The sequence below is a fragment of the Stegodyphus dumicola genome, chromosome 7, assembly GCF_044657685.1.
Source record: "Stegodyphus dumicola isolate Sdum_Otavi_A_Nest chromosome 7, ASM4465768v1".
Classification (NCBI taxonomy): Eukaryota; Metazoa; Arthropoda; class Arachnida; order Araneae; family Eresidae; genus Stegodyphus; species Stegodyphus dumicola.
In genome coordinates this window covers 189,451,038-189,472,428 of record NC_140774.1, presented here as the reverse complement: position 1 = coordinate 189,472,428, position 21,391 = coordinate 189,451,038, and the positions used below count along the sequence as shown (strand labels likewise).

Genomic DNA, 21,391 nt, shown 5'->3' with positions numbered 1-21,391 from the left:
TTAAATTATATCAAAGACGGAGTACATCGAGATGAAATACTACATTTAGTAAGGAATTATAAGCCGAATAAAATAAAAACATCTGCCCTGAAGATAACGATAGTGCTGACAGATCCCCCCCCCCCCCCCGCAGCGTGAAATTGATAAACAGATTTTGGAACGGTTAGATAAACAAAGGATATGCCTTTATCCATTTTTTGTAGCAATTCCACTTTTTGTTTTATGGACATCGAAACATACTTTCGTTTTCTAGATCCTTTGGGAGCTCCAGCATTGGAAATTCTATTTGACATAATCGAAAGTTCAAGCTTACTTTTATAAAATTGCTTTTACAGTCTGCAAAAAATAATAAGCCGGATCCAATTTAAAGATTAAGGAACAACACAATCATCAGCATTAACTGAAATAGATAATTAGATAATTTTAGTTTATACCGTTCGTTATACATTAAACGCGCACGTGAAAACGTATTCTGCGCTTGCGCAGATGCATATGCACAGTCGTAAAAGTCTTGCGCGCACGCGTAAACGCCTATGCGCATGCGCAGAAAGATTTTAGCTTTGAGGTCCGGATTATGGGTGTCCGAATTAACGACTTTTGACTGTATAAAGGCTTCCCTTCCAATGTGCATCTAAATCCTAATCTTTAAAATTTCTTGTTGATAAACTTTACTGTTAGCACTAATATGTCTAAAATTTTTTACACATCTGATCAAAAATTATTTTTGAATATTATTGTAAATTGCTAGAATAGGATTGATTTCCTCTAACTTTTGTTTAGATAGGTTATTTTAATAACTAATTTATGAAACAGTACTTAATGCTATTAAAATTATGTGGAAATCATATTAACAGTAAAAAAAAAAAAAAAATGCGTGATTAACTGAATCAAAAAATTTACATTATCTGCTTTATAGAAGAATATCCAGAAAACTCCAATTTCCTTAAGTTTTTAAAAAATTTTGATAATTTTTAATCACATTAACAATTTGTAAACTATCAAAATACAGTCCTATATTGCTCTTATTTATCAAATGACTTTCAGTTGCTGTAATATATTACTGCTATTGTTACTGTAACAACTCTAAATAGTGATCGGCTCAAAAAAAAAATCTAGCTGATTAATATTTAAAATAATGAAACTGTGAACTGTAAATGAATAAGGACTTAATGGTATATAATGAATGCATGATCAGTTTTTCTTGTTATGCATACAAAATTCTACCTTAATATTGTAAATTTTTACATTCAAGTTGTTATCAAATTATGTATCATTCTTTGTTAGAAATCACATAAGAGAGAAATAAGTGTTTCATTTTATCAAAAAACTTTACATTAACCATGATTTTTTAATATTTTTTACAGTTATTTTTTAAGGAGAATACTATTTGGAAATACAAGTATCCTTTACCATGACAAAGATTTCTAAGAAAGTGTGCAAAAGTCATTAAATTTGCCTGGTTTTCTAGTCCTTTCTTTTAATTAAACTTTCCAATTATAGAAGTTACATAAAGATATTTTCTTTATATAATTTCTGTTAGTATTTCAATTTTCTATAGAAATAATTATAGATATTTAGCTTCTCATTGATTTCTACTCAACAGAGCTTGAAACTGTATTCATAAATTTACTTATATTTTATTCTTCAATTACTCATATGAAGTGCAGCTATTTTGAGAATATAAGATAATTATTTATTTACACAATACTTAATTGTTGTGAGAAAACCGATTATTGTTATCAATTTTAATACACTGTATTTATTCATGTATTCTTCATTTTTAATGCACTGTATTTATTCACGGCAAAGATTTTTCTCGTGTTAGATAAATTTGTTACCAAAATGAAATTTTAATATAAGTTGTTTATATAATCTTAATCATTATTCTGCAAGTAATATGATATGTATTATGTGAAAGATAAAGATTGAATGTACATTCTATGCAAAAAAGAATGTAAAAAGGATTGGGGGTCCAAAGTTGTAAATTAGTATTTTAATATCTTTGTATTTATAAATGTACAGAAATGTTGTTTTTTAGACTTGTTGAGATTTTGTTAAATGTAATTTAATCAAAATATCCAAATTTTTTAAAAAAAGTAGTTGTTTTTTTCACCATCTAATATGAACCATCATACTTAGTATAATTAAAAGTGTTTGGTTTTGTAATACTGTCGTCACATTCTTTCTCTTTTTTTTCCACGCAATTCATTTTCTTTTCTTTGGCTGAAATAAGGATAACTTCGAACTATTTATTATTAATAGTTGTTAGATATCTCTGTTTCTTATAAAATAATGATACTGATTTTTTCATGTTGAGTCTGAGTTCCAAATTGTTTGCTGCTAATGGAATTATATCTGTGAATAGATAAAATAGCATTAAAACTGCAGATGAACTTGTACATTATGATTAAATTTTTTCAACTAACATTTTGGTTAAATGTTAAATAATTTTTTAGAGCAATCTTTTTGCTATTTTTGGCAAATAAAATCTGCACTTGTGTCAGAAATGCTTCTTTAGTATTTTAAAAGCATCCATAAGCTCTTAAAGATAGAATTTGTTTATAATTTGTGTTATTTTTAAAAGAATTTTGAAATTTACTGAATTCTTATATAAAATTTAATTATGAGGGAATTCTGTATTTTATGCAAGTTTGTACGTGCAGAAGTTTGAATCAATACTTAAAACTAACCATTGTAATAGTTTTCAAGGCCATTTTTCCTATGGTAAGCGGTGGAATAATTTGTGGTATGTCACACGTTACTGATGCTAGACTGCCAAAACTCAAGCAAATTCTTATATTAAATTTAATTTCCATTTATATGTTATATAGACCTTTTTTACCATTTGTAATAAATTAAGACACAAGCATATATGAAATAGAATTTACCATTAACAGTCAATATTATAAAGATATTTTTAAATTGTCCTTAGGTTTATGCATTTAACTTTATCAGCCATAAATATTTAAATTTTTAGCTTCAAAATTCATAAGTTACTCTTGTAGGATAAAGTTTAAAATACCTGTTTGACAATCCATCTATTTTGGAAATGAGAAATTTTATTTTTTCCTACTCAAATCTTATTTTAGTGAAATAAATCTGTGTATCATTCCAGTTTTAGTATACTGCCAAAACGAGTACATAAGTATTTATCATTATATATACAAAAATGATAAATATATTAAAATTCAATATATATTATGAGAGAAATCTTTCATCAAATTGCAAACATGTGGCTTTTTTAATAAATATAGTGACTAATATTATGAAAGAAAGTCAACGTGAAATAAGTTTCTTGTATCAGAATTATGAAAATATTTTAAAAAAATCATATTTAAAAAATGATGTATTTTAAAAAAATTGTAAATGTTTTTTTGCAAAATTAGATATTAAAAGCAAATTTGATTGAGAGAATAAAGATCTGTTCTTATCTGCATAGCATTTTGCTATAATTATAAATAAATAAATAATTTAATGAAGTTTTTCTTTTCACTACCAATTGCCTGTGTGTGTATATATATGTAAATATAAACTCTTAATAAAAGTTTGTGTGAATGCCCGTAATAAAGAGCTCATAGGATAATGATTATTCTCAACACATTTTATTTTTTGCATTTTTGTGTTCCACTCACTCAATTAAGGAATTTTCTCCAGAATTTATAAATATTAGATGCTATGTTATTCTTTATGCTCTTAAATATATTAAAAGTCTTACAAATATACAGTTTTTTGTTTATGTACTTATTTAGAGAAAGAAATACTCAATTTTTAATAGTAATGTTTTAAACATCTTATTTGTTTGAAAAGGAAAATTTTGTAGTTATGTCTTTCCTGTATATGTTTAAAAAAAAAAAGAAAAAGAAAAGAAAAGGATGCGTTAACTTCATTAATATTGAAAATATATAAAAGATTAAATTTCAGACTGAAGTATTATTTAAATAATATGAATTCAAATTTCGGGCTCATTTGTTTCAAAATTACTGAATCAAACTTTAATTCAGTTGTGTAAACAGAACAAATGAGCTTGATATATTGATTATATTAACAGACAACATGTAAAAAATAAGTCAATTTGGTAATTCTGTAAGCAATAAAATATGTGTGCCTGTATATTGTTTTCCTGGTATTTCAATGAAATAGCTTGCATGTCTGAAACTGCAGTATTTTTTGCAAATTGCAGTACTTTTTTAATATTATGATAATTTTAATCAAAGACTTAAACCTGGACTTTTCTTATCTATTACTTTATGTTTTATTTACTGTTTTCTTTACTTCCTTAAAAATTTTAATTGATAAGCATATTTAAATTATTGAAGTGTTGCAAGGGCAGGATGTCATCTAGTTTTACTTTTTGTGTTTTCTGTTCATATGCACTATGAATTAATAATGAACTGCTGTAAATAAACTGCATAATAATTAAAACTGCATAATAATTAATAAACTGCATAATAATTAATAATGAACTGCAAGCAAATTTTCTGATGATGTTGAGCTTACTAACTGAAATAATGACTATAAAAAAATAATAATTAATTTGTGTTTTAATATACAGGGTGTTTCAAAAATAATCGCTCAATTTAAAATGCATAGGTTATAAAAAATACTGAAAACAGAAACTTAAGATTAGTTTTATAAACCAAATTAAAGGTTCTCAGTATGTCCACTTTTGTATGCACTGCATATATCTATACTGTAGGCAGATTTGTTCCTAACTTTTGTGAGCATATCTGCATCTACTGCATCCATGGCTATTTTTATGTGTATCTTTACTTCTGCTAATGTAGCGGAAAGTTAGAGGCACATAAGCGAAGTCTTTTATAAATCCCCACAAGAATAAATGACACACTGAGAGCTTCAATGATCTCGGAAGCCAATGATGTTTAACTGAATCATCAGGTTTACATCATTGAGGAACGCGATTGTTCGAAAATACTTGAACATCCAATCTCCAATGTGGTGGTGCCCCATCATGCTGGAAAACGAAGCCATCTGAATCAGTTTCTTTGGGAAAAGCCAGTTTTCAAGCATATCAATATATATGGATTCCTGTAACAGGGTCTGTATGAAGAAAGGGATCATTCACCTTTTCCGAGAGATAGTGCAAAAAACATTAACTTTTTGCAAGTCTCTCTCTTTATTGTACAGTTTGATGTGGCAGCTCTACACCCCATATTTTAACATTGTAGCAGTTGACCCCGCCACATAAATGAAAAGTATCTTGTCATTAAATGTTAGCATGTTAAAAAAAAATTGTCATCTTTTGACTCATTCTGAAGGATGAATTCACAAAATTCCGCATGCCATTCTGTTATCTTTATGAATAGCTTGCAGCATTTGAATCCTGTGCGGTTTGAAAAATAAACATCATCAGAAAACACACAAGACAGATGTTGCAAGAATATCATGTTCTGTATCGGCATACTTCTGCGAACTGCATGTGAAATTTCATCGAATGCACTCCATATCGAATAGCACCAGGATATTGTCGATGAAAATCACACTGAATAATTCTTACGGACTCCCACTTCCCAAAGCATAGAACACAAAAGGATTTCTATTGTGAAGTTGCTTTCTATACAAACACTGAAGTGGTGGGTGAAGAAAGAGGCTTTAACACCTTCTAGACAAACACAGAAGTGATGGGTGAAGGAAGAGCTTTAACACTACCAGTTACCAAATGTATGAAACTCGGGATTTCCATCTTTCTACCTTTACACAGATTAACGTACTACAGATTAACATAAGCTGGATAGTTATGATTTTTTTTAATTGAATGATTCTTTTTTAAACACCCTGTGTATGCATGAAATTTTGTGTTAATGCGATGTTATGATTTCTTATTTAAAAAGTATAATTGTGATAATATTACAAAGAAAGTACATATCAGTGTGCAGTTTAATCCTTTGAAATTGTTTCTGTTGGTCACAAAAATTTCTGTACAGTTTTTTCCCTTTCTTGGTTAGGATAATTGATAATGACAAACTGCATAAACAAGAGGTGTGGTTAGCTATAATTAGTTTTGTGTGGGACTGTGTATGATAGTAACTCATATTTACATTACTCCAGAAGAAAATCATAAACAAACAAAAAAAAATTATTCTTAAAAGAGAATAATTTGTTTTGGAATAGACTTCTTACAGTAACATTTTTCATTATTTCTATTTGCTTTAAACACCTTGTTATTGCAAAAAATGAATATTTGTCAGAAACTGCTGCTTAAAACTAACAAAATATTGCATCTTACCTTGCAAAGGAAAAAGATTTAAATTAACATTTAAACTAGCCATTCATATCTAACATTTGGATTGTAGATGCAATTCGTAATAATTTTCCTTATCAAGAAAAAGGAATATATAATTTTAGCATATAAGAGAAAAATACATAAATTTATTGATTTTTTACCTCTTGTGTGTTAAATTTTGTATTCTCTTCTGCATGAAAATCATTACTTATGTAGGGTGTTTGAAAAGGATGACATTTCCTTAAATATTCATCTTAGATATATATACTTCCATTACTGATTTTTTAGCAGTTTTAATAATGTAGGTAGAAAGATTGTATGGATGCAAAATATAACTGATCTTGATATGGTCTTCAAACAGCAAAAATTCAGATAAAAATAGTCATCATGCTTTAGTTAGTTAAATTCAAAAAGGGTCCATTTCTTTAAAAGCAAAATTATAAATATGAGCAGTTCATATATAACATGCCAGCTATAAATTAGATAGCAATGCTGCTGTTATGAAAAGCAATTAGTTTCTAGAATTAGCAATTTTTACTTATAGGTAGGTGCTTCTTAAATTTGCTCATAGTAGTGCTAAATTTCATCAGTATTGGGCATGGAGTTATCTAAGTTATCAAAGTCAATAATTTTATTTCTTAACCCTCTGAGGAACATAACTTTTTGTATCTGTTTATGAAGAGCTGTATTTAACATCATTGATTAGCTACGTTTATATAATCAATTATTTTAGTCTCTGTTTTTATAATTTTTCATTCATTAAGATACTATCTAAATAATTAAAGTAACCGAGGGAAAAATATATTAAATAATAAGATGATATATACCAAATGATGAAAAATTTCATAGCTGGATAAAGGCATCCTTACCAGTCAGGGGGTCAAAATGTACACCTAAAGGAATTCAGCTTTTTTATTTAAGTTATTAAAGCATATTGAATATTTTACTATTAAGCATAATGAGTATTACTGTAATTTAATTAGAATTTTTACTTTGTAGCTTACAGAGCCTTCATATCTATATGACTGAAAGTGTTTTCATAAAATCGTTTACATATTTTTGAGGAAGTAATTTGAAGTCTACTTCTAAGATGAATATTTTAGAAAAGAAAATCTGTAAATGCTTTGTATATATAATATGCTTAATAATATTTTAAAAAATTTATTTTCCTAAAAGTGAATGAATAAACTGAACTGCTGAAAATTTATACGTGTATGACTGAAAAAAGAGCAGGACTTTAAAAAAAATATATACAGTCAAAAGTCGTTAATTCGGACACCCGTAATCCGGAATGATCTATAATCCGGACCTCAAAGCTAAAAACTTTCTGCGCATGCGGCGCGTTGGCACATGCGCACAGGCGTTTTACGCGTGCGCGTAAGACCTTGACTACTGCGCATATGCGTGTGCGCAAGTGCAGAATACGTTTTCGCGTGCGCGTTTAATGTATAACGGACGGTATAAACTAAAATTATCTATTTCAGTTAATGTTGATAATTGCGTTGTTCCTTAATCTTCGAATTGGATCCGGCTTATTATTTTTTGCAGACTGTAAGAGCAATTTTCTAAAAGTAAGCTTGAACTTTCGATTATGTCAAATAGAATTTCCGATGCTGGAGCTCCCAAAGGATCTAGAAAACGAAAGTATGTTTCGATGTCCATCAAACAAAAAACGAATTGCTACAAAAAATGGATAAAAGCATATCCTTTGTTTATCTAACCGTTCCGAAATCTGTTTATCAATTTCACGCTGCTCTGCGCGGGGGGGGGACGTCGCGGCGCGCAATGAACTGGAAGTTGATCTGTCAACACTATCGTTATCTTCAGGGCAGATGTTTTTATTTTATTGTGCTTATAATTCCTTACTAAATGTAGTATTTAATTTCGATGTACTCCGTCTTTGATATGATTTAAATCAAATTCCTCGTCATTATAAATATCACGAATACAAATCAAATAGTTTTCTGGTTGCAATTTTCTAATTTCGGCTATGCGTAAGGTATGCTTTACGCATCCGCGCGTTGAAAGAAATGTTTAATAAAGTAAACAAATAAATATTAGGCTTCTTTTTTGGTAAATTTTGATACCCTTTAGATCATAATTGCTCATTATTTTATAAATTACGGTTTCATATTTTTAATTTTATAATTTCTGCATGCCATCTTACCAGATTTAAACTGATGATCTATAATCCGGAAAAATCGATAATTCGGAATCGCCGAAGTCCCGACGAGTCCGGATTAAAGACTTTTGACTGTATATATATTATGAAGGAAACCAGAAAAATTCCTTTTTTTGTCATGTAACTATTATCTACTTGAACTGCTGTGTTATACAAAACTATTTTAATAACTAAAAATATGTAACTTAAACAATTGATCAATTAATTAGTGCAATATAACTAGCTAGATGACTATTAAAAGAAAACTAGTTCTTTAAAGTCAGTCATTTTGAAGCCAAATATTAAATGCTATGCCTGTACCAGCATGTAACTGCAAAAGGTTAATAATGTAAAATTATTTTTAATCTGAGTACTCAATAATTACATAAAATAATATCTAGTGTTAGCTTTCTTTTAGAGGTAAATTACTCAAATTTTATAACTTTTAATAGAGTATTGAATTGTGATAATATCAGAAAGAAGAAGCTTTGTTATCAAAATTTACATCTGTTGATATCCCATTTGTCAATTTCAGCATTATCATATGATGATCCCAACCCTTTTTTAAAGTTCTTCATTGTTAAATTCTTCACATGCTGTTAATTTGCCATTTCTTCTGAAACTTTCAGAAAGATTTATGATGCACTCTTATTTCTAACATTTCAACTACATCTAAAAATACCCAAATTTGCTTCAGTCTGTTATTCCCCCCGGGGGTCGACGTAGAGAACTCTGCAAAGCTACTGGCTAGGATCTGTACCTAGGCAGTCTCGGCCACGGGGGGTATAAAATTTATGAACTTGGTGGTTCTGAAGGCTCTGGGAAAGGTCACTTATTTGCCGGCCCCGGAGTCTGGCACGTCCTAGCGCGGCGTGGTTCTAGTAACCCGGGGATCTCCCCCGGGGCCGCTGTGTAATGACCCGCTGCGACGGGCTCGCCCAAGCGACTGGTAGGAGCATTAGACAACCGGTGCTGCCTGGTGTTTTTCTCCAGGTGGTGCGCTGCTCTCCTGGAGGGTAATAGTGGAGGTTGAACCTCCACGATGTGCCCAAAGGGGGAGTAGACCTGTAGTGGGCTTAAGTTCCCGGAGCAGGGAAGCCAAAACCTCTGTCTGTTATTCATTTTCATCCATTATAAACAGAATCAGAATAGTAATTTTTTTTAAGAATTAACTAGTTCATGTTAAATATCATTATTTAAGCATCTAAAATAAATTTATATAAGGCAGCACTTTTCATCTTTTTTAATATTGTTGAAAAACTGTCAAAATAAGCTTGGAAGATTTAAATTATGATTCTTAGTATAAGATGAAATTTCAGCAGTATTATGTTAGTAGTAAAAATCAAAATTGAACTCTTTTTAGCACCTTTTGCTGTTTCTTATATAGTGGCTTTTGTCTGCCACAAATGAAGATCAAAATTTGTTATTGGTTAACAAAGCCTAAGATCTTCCAGTTTTCTTTCTTGTTATAAAAATGCATTGCTGATAAGCATAGCAAAGTGAATCATTCAGAAAAGAAAAAAAAAGTTTTTATATTTCTTTAACATTTTGCGATAAGTGTTATTTTACACCATTAGTGTTATAAGTGAAACATATTTTAACATTATATAATATGTTCAATTGCAAAATTGTTAACTCTAGTTATTATATATAATATAGAGTATACTATCATCTGCATCATCTTAAGGCAATAATGAAATTTTTTAACAGCACGGAGGTATCACTGTTCTGTGTATTTTTATTAGAATTATATCTAAATGATAACAGACTTTTTGACATTTGTATAGATTTCAGATTTTGCATCTCATGCTAAAAAAAAAAGAGAGAGAGCTAAGAAATGTCAAAAAGAAATACAGGAGTTTTTAAAAATCAAAATATTTTTACTGTCAATTTTAATATGATTTAATGGTAAATATTTAGTTTTAACATTTGGCAACAATGAGTATTGTACTTATACTATTTTGATACTATTCATGCCTTGTTTCTATACTCCCAAAAAAACAAAGTTATAATTTTTTAAACTCATTTTTTTTTTTTTTATTTATTTATATATATTTCTGCAATAAGAATTTTTTGGGGAGGTATCTTAAAAACTGATCTAATTAAGATAGGAAATTTCAGCATAATTTTTCTGAGGAATAATATTCTTTTAATATTGGAAAGGTGGAATTTTTTCCTTACTACAGAGATATTTAATGGGCTTAGTTAAAATCAAGAATTTAATATATTTAACTTTTTTTTTTTTTTTTTAATTTAGAACTTTTCTTATTCACAGACATTAAACCACAGCATATTTCAAAATAATGTTTTGAGCATATGTAATGATATCGAAAAAAATATTTTAAATAAAAGTAAGTTATGTTGGTATTGCTTGTAACCTAAGTATATGAGAATACATCTGCAAAGTTATGCATAAGCAATACAGACAAAATAAAATTTGAAAATTACATTAATTTGAAATGAAGTACATAAAAATTGCTCAGTTCTGCCATTAAAATAAACTATACATTCAGTTCTTTATTTTCATATATGAAATTCTAAAAAGTGCCATTTTGTTTGTTTGTCGAGAAATAAAGTGTTCTTGTTGCATTTTTAACAAACTTATCTCTTGCATTTGTAGCATATATCAGTTTTGTTTTTACTGAATTTTCCAGTTTTTCATTGTACACAAAAATTTTATTCCTGACCAGAAACTAATGAAGCAAAGCGTGAAATACAATTTGGTGTCGCATGTTTTCATCTAAATTCTTCAGAAAGTAGCAGTAAAAATTTGTCTTCTAAGAATTGTGCCTTCTGTGGTTTCTTTGTACATAATCCAAGCACTGATTGCAGCCAATTCTAAAACATTGTTGAATGCATACATTGGCCATCCATGACTTCCTTATTATAAAATAGTTTTTAGAATTTAGTGAAGAATATCAGCACTATTCTTTGTAGAGATATAAAATACCACATTTCTCCACGATTTCTTGACATCATCTATTCTATATTGTCAATAGTTTGGTGAAGAGTATTCCTCAGGTGTATAAAAGAATGAAAAAAACATTGAATTCATCCAGTGATATTGACCACTTTTCAGTCTGAAATTGCCAGTGAGCTTCGGTTCAATACATACTTTTATTAGCAATTTTATGGCTAGAATATGGCATTCCATTTTTGGTGTGAAAGTTCATAATTTTTATGGCAGGCACTAGCCATTTTAGGCTTTGGCCACTACTAAGGCCAGAAGCAGTTGTCATTTTATTATGGAGGCACCTAATAAGCAGCCACTGTTATCTCCTTAGAAGGAACAGACATTTTATTATTATGCACAGACATTTTTGTCCAGGATTCGAACTCGGGCCCTTCTGTATGGCAGTCCAAGCCACTAACCACTTTCCCATGTGGGCGGCATATAATGCATAAAAAATTGAAACTTGGGAACTCATTTACATGAAAAAAACAGCTTGCATGGTATAAACCATGCAGGCTGTAATTTAATGATAATAAATTACCTGCATGCATTCATTGCATTAAAAATTAATGGCAGTTTCTTGAGCAAATTTAATAATTAGCAGAATTCAATTGTTGGATGTTATTCCAAATTATAAAAATGAGTGCACTCTCAGAGACAAGCAATGTATTTTCATCGAAAAAAAAAAGTTATTTATTCATCTAAATAGAATCCAATATAAATAGCAAACTGGAAATACTGGATACCTAAAATATAAAGGAATTGTGAAATTTTGAAGTCAAAATGTACATTTACATACAACAAATGCCGAAGAAATCACTATAAAACCAAAACTAGGAGCAACAAATAAAACCTTAGTGCTAGGGAAGAGCTGGAAAATGTAAGTACTATAAAAATTTATGCGGAAAATACATTGCTCGAGATTTAATAGTTAGCAGAATTCAGTCTTGAGTATTAATTTTTAATAATATAACTCAATACATTTTAAGAGAGAGACAGTAGGATGCTTTATTTCAAGAGCAATTTTTTCACATTAACTGGATTTGATGGCAGGCAAAACTATATTGTTTATCCCTTGAAATACTTCCTTTTTACTCAGTGCAAAAGCTGAATTTACTTTTATTCAAGTTCATGTAATCCATCAATTAGATAGGATAATTAATATTTTTCCTAAATATTTATTACTGAAAATTAGTTTTAAATTTGGTTTTATTGTGTTAAAAGGTTAATTAGGACAAACTATATACAGAAGGTGTTCACACATTTTTGTAACGAATTTGCAAAGATTTATATATAAACAAACCTTAGAATATTATTTTGTAATATGTTCAGTCTGATAGCCCTTTTGTTCAGCTATCATATTGCATTTTGATTTCCAGGATAGTGCTTTTCTTAAAACATTGAGGTTCATTTATTCCACTCCTCCCTCACAATTTACCAGAGTCCATCCAATGTTTTGGGATGCTACCTATAAAGAGCTTGTTTTAAAAGTCCAGATGCATAGTAATCCATAGCAGACACATCAGGGGACTTGGGTGGAATGCAGTTAAAGAGAATAGTTTCAATCCGGTTTCATTTCTCATTTTTTCAAAAAAAAGAGCAGTAGATTTTGAGGTATGGCTTGGAGCCTTGTCCGGATGGAACCTAACACAGTGAAGATTGTTTGGATAAAGAATGGATGTATGGTATAATCCGAATTAATTTTGACATTTTTTTCTACTTTCTTTTTTAAGTTTTCCGTTATAAGAGAACCGGTAATAACCATAAAACCTTTAAAAAAAACTTTCCTTGTTTTCTCTAAACCAACATCTTTTTCTCCTCTTTTTCGGTAGTAAATCGATCTTTTCAAATTGCAGTCAGATAAGTATATCCAAGCCTTATCAATTATAATTATATATTTTATTTTTATTTTTCACCTGCCAAATAATTTTCATACAGCAATCTGTACGTAGTCCTACGCCGAGAAACATGTTTCGGCGTTAGGCGATGAACATCAATTTTTTTTTTTTTTTTTTTTTTTTTTTTTTTTTTTTGATTAACTTTAAATCAGATTTTATGATTTTCTTCACAGTTCCTACAGAGATATTTAAAAATTTTGCAATAACTTTTTGGGAGGCTGGATTTTTCGTTTAAAACGTGAGATGCGACATTAGATTCAATAAGAGCTGTACGTACCTTTGTTGGGTATATATTTTTTGCCTTTTTCCCAGTCAGATGCAAACTTTGACGTTTCTTTCCTTTCATATTAATTATCTCACTTATTTTACGTGTAGAAATATTAAAATCATGCTTTTCACATCTTTTCTAATAGTTGAATTAGAGTATTTCTCTTCAAACTGCGCAAAAATATAGCCTTCGATTCATTGTTTATTTTTCAGCGACATTTTAAAGAAAAGAATATTTTTTATGCTACAGACGATAATTAAACCTTAGTCCAATTGGATGCCAGTCACGTTTGTATTTTAAAATTAAATTTAAATTCAGTTATAAAAAATCAAAATCGTTACAAAAATGTGTGAACAAACACCCTCTGTATTCTGGGTTTTTACAGATATCGATAGAAATAGATTTTTATCAATAGATTACAAAATGTTGAGTAAGTACAACTTTTAGTTTTTAATCGTTTGCCCACAAAACTTCAAATTCATTTCCAGATGTTACAAAAGTATGACTATTTTGGTTAATTTAAGAATATCTGTCAAATTTGGCATCATTAAATTTATTCCCATTTATTAACTCCTTCTGCTTTGGATATTTGTATGTGTTTCTATATGCTGCTTAGAACTTTGGTATAGTTGATAAGTTTAATCCCTTTACTGAATCCTACCATTTATATTTTTTTTTCTGCCTGTTTGATGTTTTAGCATGATTAGCATTTAACAACCCAATTATTTAAATGTTTCCATTTGTTCCCTAATTTAATGCTTGGGAAAAGTGTTGTATTGCTGCATCATATGAGATATGTCATGTACTTTCCCTTGATTATTATCCTACCTTGAATACTTGTTTATGGTTGCGTATTCAATAATAGGTAAATTTTATTAATTCAGCATCTTTGTAATTTATTATTTTGCATCATTTTATGGAATAATTTCTTTTTCCTAAATAAATACACTTTTTAAATTTTACTAATATTAATTTTTACATTGAACAAAATAGTGCTGTAAATTGTTTATTGCTAAGCTTAACATAAATAAATATGTAATAAGGTTATAATTTAATTTAAAGCTTTCCTTGATTGTATTTAAGAATGCATTACTGAAAGTGGTGCTTGAAAAATACTAAGAATGCTTTATGATAGAGGAAATAGAGCAGCATGATTCAAGTTTTAAACATTCATATATTCATTCAATTTATATCTGCCATATTCATTGATAAACTATTTGTAAAGTAATAAGCTAGATTTATCTAAATATAAAATTAACTTCAAGAGTGCCGTTTGATTATAAAGTAGAAAATTTTCTTTTTACAACAAACAACCAGTAATAATCTCTTATATGACAGAATGTGAGTTAAACAAATAATTTTAAAATTGTGATAAATATTAGAGTTTTAATCATCTTTATGTGCTTTTAGTAATACTAATCATATATGCAACCAGCTGCTGCTAGGTTGTTTTGAAGTTTCATTTCCTGTATATACTGTGAAAAGTATTTTATTCCCAGAGTAGTTAGTGCTGTAGATTTATATATACTAGTGCCAGAAAATTAATACTTTGGTACTATCCAAAATAGAGAACTGTAATTTAAGGACACTTGCTCAATATGCAGCCATTTTTTGTACAATAATGTATACTTAAGTGTATAAAATGCACAAAAGTTAAATCCATTTGTATATCTGTCAATGTTAAACCAAAATTTTAAATGTTGTTTTTATATACACCTTATCCATTTAATTAGGTAGTGATGTTTTTCTGTTGTTTTATGCAATGTACAGTTTTTTTCATGAAGTCCTATTTATATGTACATTCGATTGCATTATTTTTAATACATCTCTTATAGTATTTGCATAATGTTAGAGTACGATGCATCTGTCCACCATTAATTATAAAATTATGTATGTAATAAAGGAAATTAACTAGTTTTGTGTAATATGCTAAATTTAATTTTTTATACCATTGTCTCATTGTGTAATTCATGAAAGCGGTCCGATATCTAAATGATTAAATTAACAAAACTTCAATTTTGAAACAATTAAGTTATGTCTGTAATAATTAGAAAATTATATTCATAAATTCATTTGCAAGAAATTGCTATTATATAAAGCTTAAATATATATATATAACAAGTGTATAATTAAATTAAATAATTTATGAATTTAAAGAAAGAGGTGACTTTAATCATATGCTTTGTAATGTAAACATACTGACTATAATTTTCCTCACATTAGGTAAAAAATTATAATTAAAACAGAACAACGAAAAAGCAGCAAATTATTTGATAAAGCGTAAACAAAGTAAAGGCCTTTCGAACATAGCAATAGCTCTTTTTCGCGGTAAACTTCTGAAATTTTCAAAAGCCCACGAGTGCAGATGTCATTTTCCGTTCGTAAACATTCCAAATCGAACACCTAATAATCGCTCTTAGCTAGTATATCGTTTTTCTGCAGTTACAGTACTTTAGTTCAGAGTTAAAAGACATGCATAACAAACTTGTATGCGATAATCTTGTATAAAAATAAAGGATACTTACGTATTAACGCAACCACCTTAATGCAAACGGGAAATTTTTTACGGATGAAAAGGTAAAAGTTACTTATCGGGTGCAAGTTCACGCCTTTGTTTAGAAAGATTACCAAACTCTTGATATTTATCTTAAGTCGGTAAACATTATCAACGTATGAAAAGAAAACATATATTAGTAATTTAAAATATAAAATTGAATTATTAAATGAGGAATACGTTGTACATTTAAAAATATAACTTTTACACCGGTGTCCAAAAGTTAAGCATAATTCGTAAAATTTGGAAGAACATTAGTAATCAAAATCACTTTTGGAGAATCGTTTGTTTGAGAGTGAAACAGTGTGCATATGCAAAACATTTCAGTCGACGTCGGGTCGGTATGCGCAAGCGCGCGTCAGAAAAAGTATAAAACCATTTCTCGTGCCTTACGGAGATTAGGCAAGTTATGTGCAACTGCTGTGCTGTGAAGCGAGTCGAACGATCAAAAAGACCGAAGGAATACACAAAGACGCAAAAAGGGCATGTTTCTGAATGGACAGAGAAAGAATTATTGGATTGCTGGGATGTGGACCGTCTCAAACCGAAGTGTCTCAAATTCTGAATGTGCCTCAGTGTGTAATCTCAAGACTGTGGCAGAGGTTTCACAGTACGGGAGATGTTACCCAACAACCATTACAAGATCGACTAAGGGTAATAACCATTCGGTCAGCACCAATTTTTGGCAAAATCTGCGCAACATCAAAGGGACAGTTGTGCCAGAGAACTCTGTTCAGCGCTCACACCTGCCACAGGAGTTCCAGTTTCAAGACAAACTGTTAATAGGAGACTCCATCATGCTAGTTTCTATGCCAGACGACCAGCCGTTTGCATCTTCTCACACCTGCTGATAAAACCGCTTGTCTAAAGTGGAATTTGAAAAGTCAGTATTTGAGTTTCCAAGAGTGAGCCAATGTGATGTTCAGTAACGAGCCCCGGTTTACTCGGAACTCTTAATTCTTTCCATAGCATGATATCCTTCTTTTGCATTTTTGTCTTTTGGTATAACCGTATTACATTCGCGCATCACGTGTCTCGCCATTCTGACTTAGATTTCCTTAAATGTTCACATAAACATCAATTACGCTTAACTTTTGGTGGCAACAACGACTTTCAAGAAAACGCATTTCCTCTTTGTTTCATGTAGAAAATTTTCAGCAAAATTCTGTTTTCCTGCTGAAATTTTAGCGCAGTTTCTTCCGTTGCTGGTAAATTCTACAAGATCATATTTTAAATGTTAAGGCAAAAAATATCACGATTTGTTTATAAAAACCGTTGGAACTGGAATACAAGAAAAAAAGAACGCATACAAAAATGGCGACGTTGTTTGACTGAAGGACTGTTATGAGTATGGTTCCCAGAAGAATGGTTATGCTCATGGTTGCCAGAGTATGGCACATTCTGAAAATGGGCGAATTCTACTATGGTGGGTGCGTTAGTAGGTAAGTACCAAATAAAGATTGTGTGATTTCTTTGCGAAAGAACCAAAGTAAATATTAGTTTTGATGCATCCATAATTGATAAAATATCCTACGTTGTTAGATATCAAAAGTATTTATATCTTTAACGAATTCTAAGACGTACCTAGTTTTTAGAGATAATTGTATGGGTGGAAATTAACCTATTTTGTGTGGAGGTATGTAATATACAGCGTTAAAAACATTTTATTAAATACAATAACGCTATAAATATTAATAAAAATTATTTATTATATATATCATAAATTAAACTTGATTTGAATTTGATATGCTATTAATTCAAATTGAAATAAAGAGTTAAATTATTAAAAAATGCGTTTATTGCTTTTAAATCGCTCAGCTTGTTAAGAAATACCGATATTATTTCAAAGATAAATTGATATTTGATGTCATACCGAATGGGTGCATTCTGGAGACTGATTTTGTGCAACGCGCAGGAAGGCAAATTAAAGATCTAATATTTCGTGCAATAGCAATATTTTCCAAGTCACATGAATGATAACTATAACGTAGTGGATTGAAAATTCGGAAAGACTCCACTGAAGATTTTCTGCCACCAAAATGGGCTTAATAAATAATAATAATAATAAAGAATAGCTGTTACTGAAATAATATTTTATAATTTGTTTTATTGATTATGATATTGTTTTATTCTTATACATAAATTTTTAAATCACTTGGGGATTTTGACATATTACTTCCTGTCGATTGTATCAAAGAAATGGGAAATTTTATTGTGGCAGCGTTACAAAAAGAATCCAACGTGTAAAAAAGGTTTTAGTTGATAGGTGACACTGTAATTTAATTACAAAGCTGTCGATTAATGCAAGTCATTCCGACAGATTACAGCGTATTCCAGTGAAAATTAAGCAGTGTATCTCGTTAAAACCTTTATAAATCTGAATTTTTTCTCAAAATAAATAATAATGAAATAAATAATTTCTCGATCATTGTTGCGTATGAAACATGCATTATGTTTTATTAAACATGGAAAATTTCAGTATTAAGTCACATGCAATTACAATTTAGAATGTTCTCATATTGACGTATTAATTCATCAAAGACTTTTCCGAATTTTTGTGCTGCTATGTTAAGTTATGCTATCATACTCTTTATCGTCCTCGCGGTCTACTATGTGTTGGAACTGCATGATACATATTACGTTTTTTCCCCTTACACACGATTGTGAGAATAACATTTTCAAAAGTGTTGCAATTCCACTTGCCATAAGGTCTTTAACCCTTTGCGGCACAGAGTGTCCGATGTGGACACACCTAAAAATTTCCTTCTGTACGCACAGGAAAATTGAATGAAAAAGGATTTATAGGTTACTCTGAACCTTCTTTATTTATAGTAGATGGCAGCTTAACACAAGCCATTCCATATATTTTAGCCATGTTTAGTTTTTTAAGACCCTCATTTTTCAAAGAAATCTTCCAAATTTTTGGGGGGTATAAAAGGAATTGTTTGAAAAGAAATTTCTATGTTAGTTTTTGGCTGTATGCTAATCTCCTTATTCTATATTAGTTTTAAATTTTTACCTTTAAACCTTGCCTAAAATCAAACAGGGAACCCTAGGTGTGCCCAGACCGGGCTCACCGATAATCTAGGACAAATGAGAGTCTGTATTCTTTGTTTCTCCGCATCTCATCGGTCAGTTCATTGACAACAATGCTCGTTTCAGCACTCTTTTTGAAGCTCTATTCAATCAGTGTGCCACTTTGGGCACACTCAGAGAATTAAAAGATAAGTACTATCTTCATAAAATTTTACTTGTGTACTCCTCTAGGCCTAATTTAGACTGCCTACCTTCTTTTTTTTTTTTTTTTTTTTTTTTTTTTTTTTTTTTTAATTTTATTTTATTTATCATCAAAACTCCAAGTTTAAAAGGTAGCATGCCGGAAAGGGTTAATAAAGCCTTCAAATGATAACTGCTTAACAAACTGAGTGATTTAAAAGCAAAGAATGCATTTCTTGTTAATTTAAATCTTTATTTTATTTTCTAATAATATACCTATCTAGTTGACCTAGTTTAAATTAATTTAAATGACTATCTAATTGATGATTATTAAGTAATACATTCAAATGATAATTATAAATATTTGTGCGCCATTCGAGTGTAGGCGCATTTCGCGCTAAAGGGAGGATCTCTAAATTTTTGTCTGTACGCTAGGAAGGACTACCTTGGTTTCACGTGGTTTTTAGATTCCTTGGACATATTGTTAATTACTGGCGGTAGTTCATAAGAAAATTTAATTTTCTAGTGATTCTTATAAACGAAATTATTTTAACTTTTAATGCTATATTTTAATTCAACCTCACGAAAACATACTTACAATATGTAAAAGAATTCGAACTAAAGTATATTGATAGTAAAGCTAGTTCTCACGCAAGTGATCATTAACGGAACATGCGCAGGCAATTTCTGAAGTTAACGCGTTCATCAGCTGCCAGTGTCACAACCGTGTGGTCTCGATCGCTTGTCTGTCGTATTCATATTTTCAAAAGACACAAAATTAATGATAAAAGGTAGATTTATTCCGCAAGTTTTCATTTATAGTACAAGCTTGAAACATTATACACAACATTCCAGTGTCTACCAACAGATGGCGGTACACTCTCGACTTTCTTAGGGTAAAAATATGTTCGTAACCTTGATTTTTCAGTTGCAGATTTCTTTCTACTGGTAATAGAACGACTTTGTTCGCCCTCGAAAGCGATTGAATTTCCATGTTAAAAAATCTACGCCTAACTCAGGTTCTTGCTTCACTTTTATGAATATTATGTAATTTCAACATGATTAATTATTAAACTAAGAAATAATGTGTTGGGCTCTTTTTGAGGTAAAATATTTTTAACTTATTATTTAATATAATATGCATCAGATTTAAAAAAATTATTGGTACTTTTCCGTTTTGCCGGCGCAAGCGATAAAGTCGCCAATAATGGTACAACAGATGCCAAACGAATTATTCTCGCTGGTAACCTTTTACGTCTCATTTTCAAAACAAGTCACAGCGTTTTCTTATCAGATTGATTGTTTCTTTCAATACTGGCATATAATTACATAGAATTTTTATCAGATAGTACAGTTTTATGTCCAAGGCCATTTTCGGTAATTAAATCAATTAGGATGCAATCACAGCGCTTACCCGAAGCCGAAAATATAGAAAAGGTAAAGTCAAGGGTTAAATTCATCAATTCTAATGAGAATGCATTAGCGAAGTAAAGCACTGCAGTTTTACATAATTTCTGAGTAAGCTATTCGTACGCATTGAAATATTGCTTGGATTTAAACTTGTGTTCCAAATTAAGATTTAGCGTGAAATTAATGTAGATAATTACTGAGAGCATTAGATTTTTGTAGAGTAGTTTATGTGAGATGAGATCGCTTGGGGTCACGTGATATGAACCGGCGAATCAGGATGTTGAACCATGAAAGCATAGTAAATTCTTAAATTAATGTCTTTTTACAAATTTATTGTCTTTATTTGTTGGCTTTTTTATAAAATTTTAAGCGATATTAAAATGTTTATGCCTTCAAAATAAAAAATTCTTAGAACTAACATTTTTTTAACATTTTTTATGTGTATACTGTATGTTGTCGCCAATAAAGTCTGCTTGGCGAGATTTGCTCCGGCGAAACGGAAAAGTACCAAATTATTTGTTTATTATGGTATGATTACTTTGACCTCCCCTCTTTATCCGATATTCATAAATTTATCAGAGCAAATAAACCGTTATTGTACTCGATAGTCTTCATATTATATCATTAGTCTTCGTACACAACATATAATACACTCTGCTATGGAGACCACCTTTCTAAAATGACCATTTC

The 21,391-nt window shown here is 29.9% G+C and overlaps 1 protein-coding gene across 5 annotated transcripts in view; it reads left to right on the top strand.

Annotated features, from left to right (window-relative positions):
* The window catches only part of LOC118204684 (oxysterol-binding protein-related protein 11-like), a 135,636-nt gene extending 120,190 nt beyond the window's left edge, over positions 1-15,446 (top strand). For all 5 annotated transcript variants that reach the window (XM_085821178.1, XM_085821179.1, XM_085821182.1 and 2 more), the window contains one exon: positions 1,365-15,446. In XM_085821178.1, the coding sequence (XP_085677304.1) occupies positions 1,365-1,415 (51 nt within the window). In that variant the 3' untranslated portion in view covers positions 1,416-15,446. The remainder of the gene's footprint in view (positions 1-1,364) is intronic.
* Positions 15,447-21,391: the final 5,945 nt, after the last annotated feature.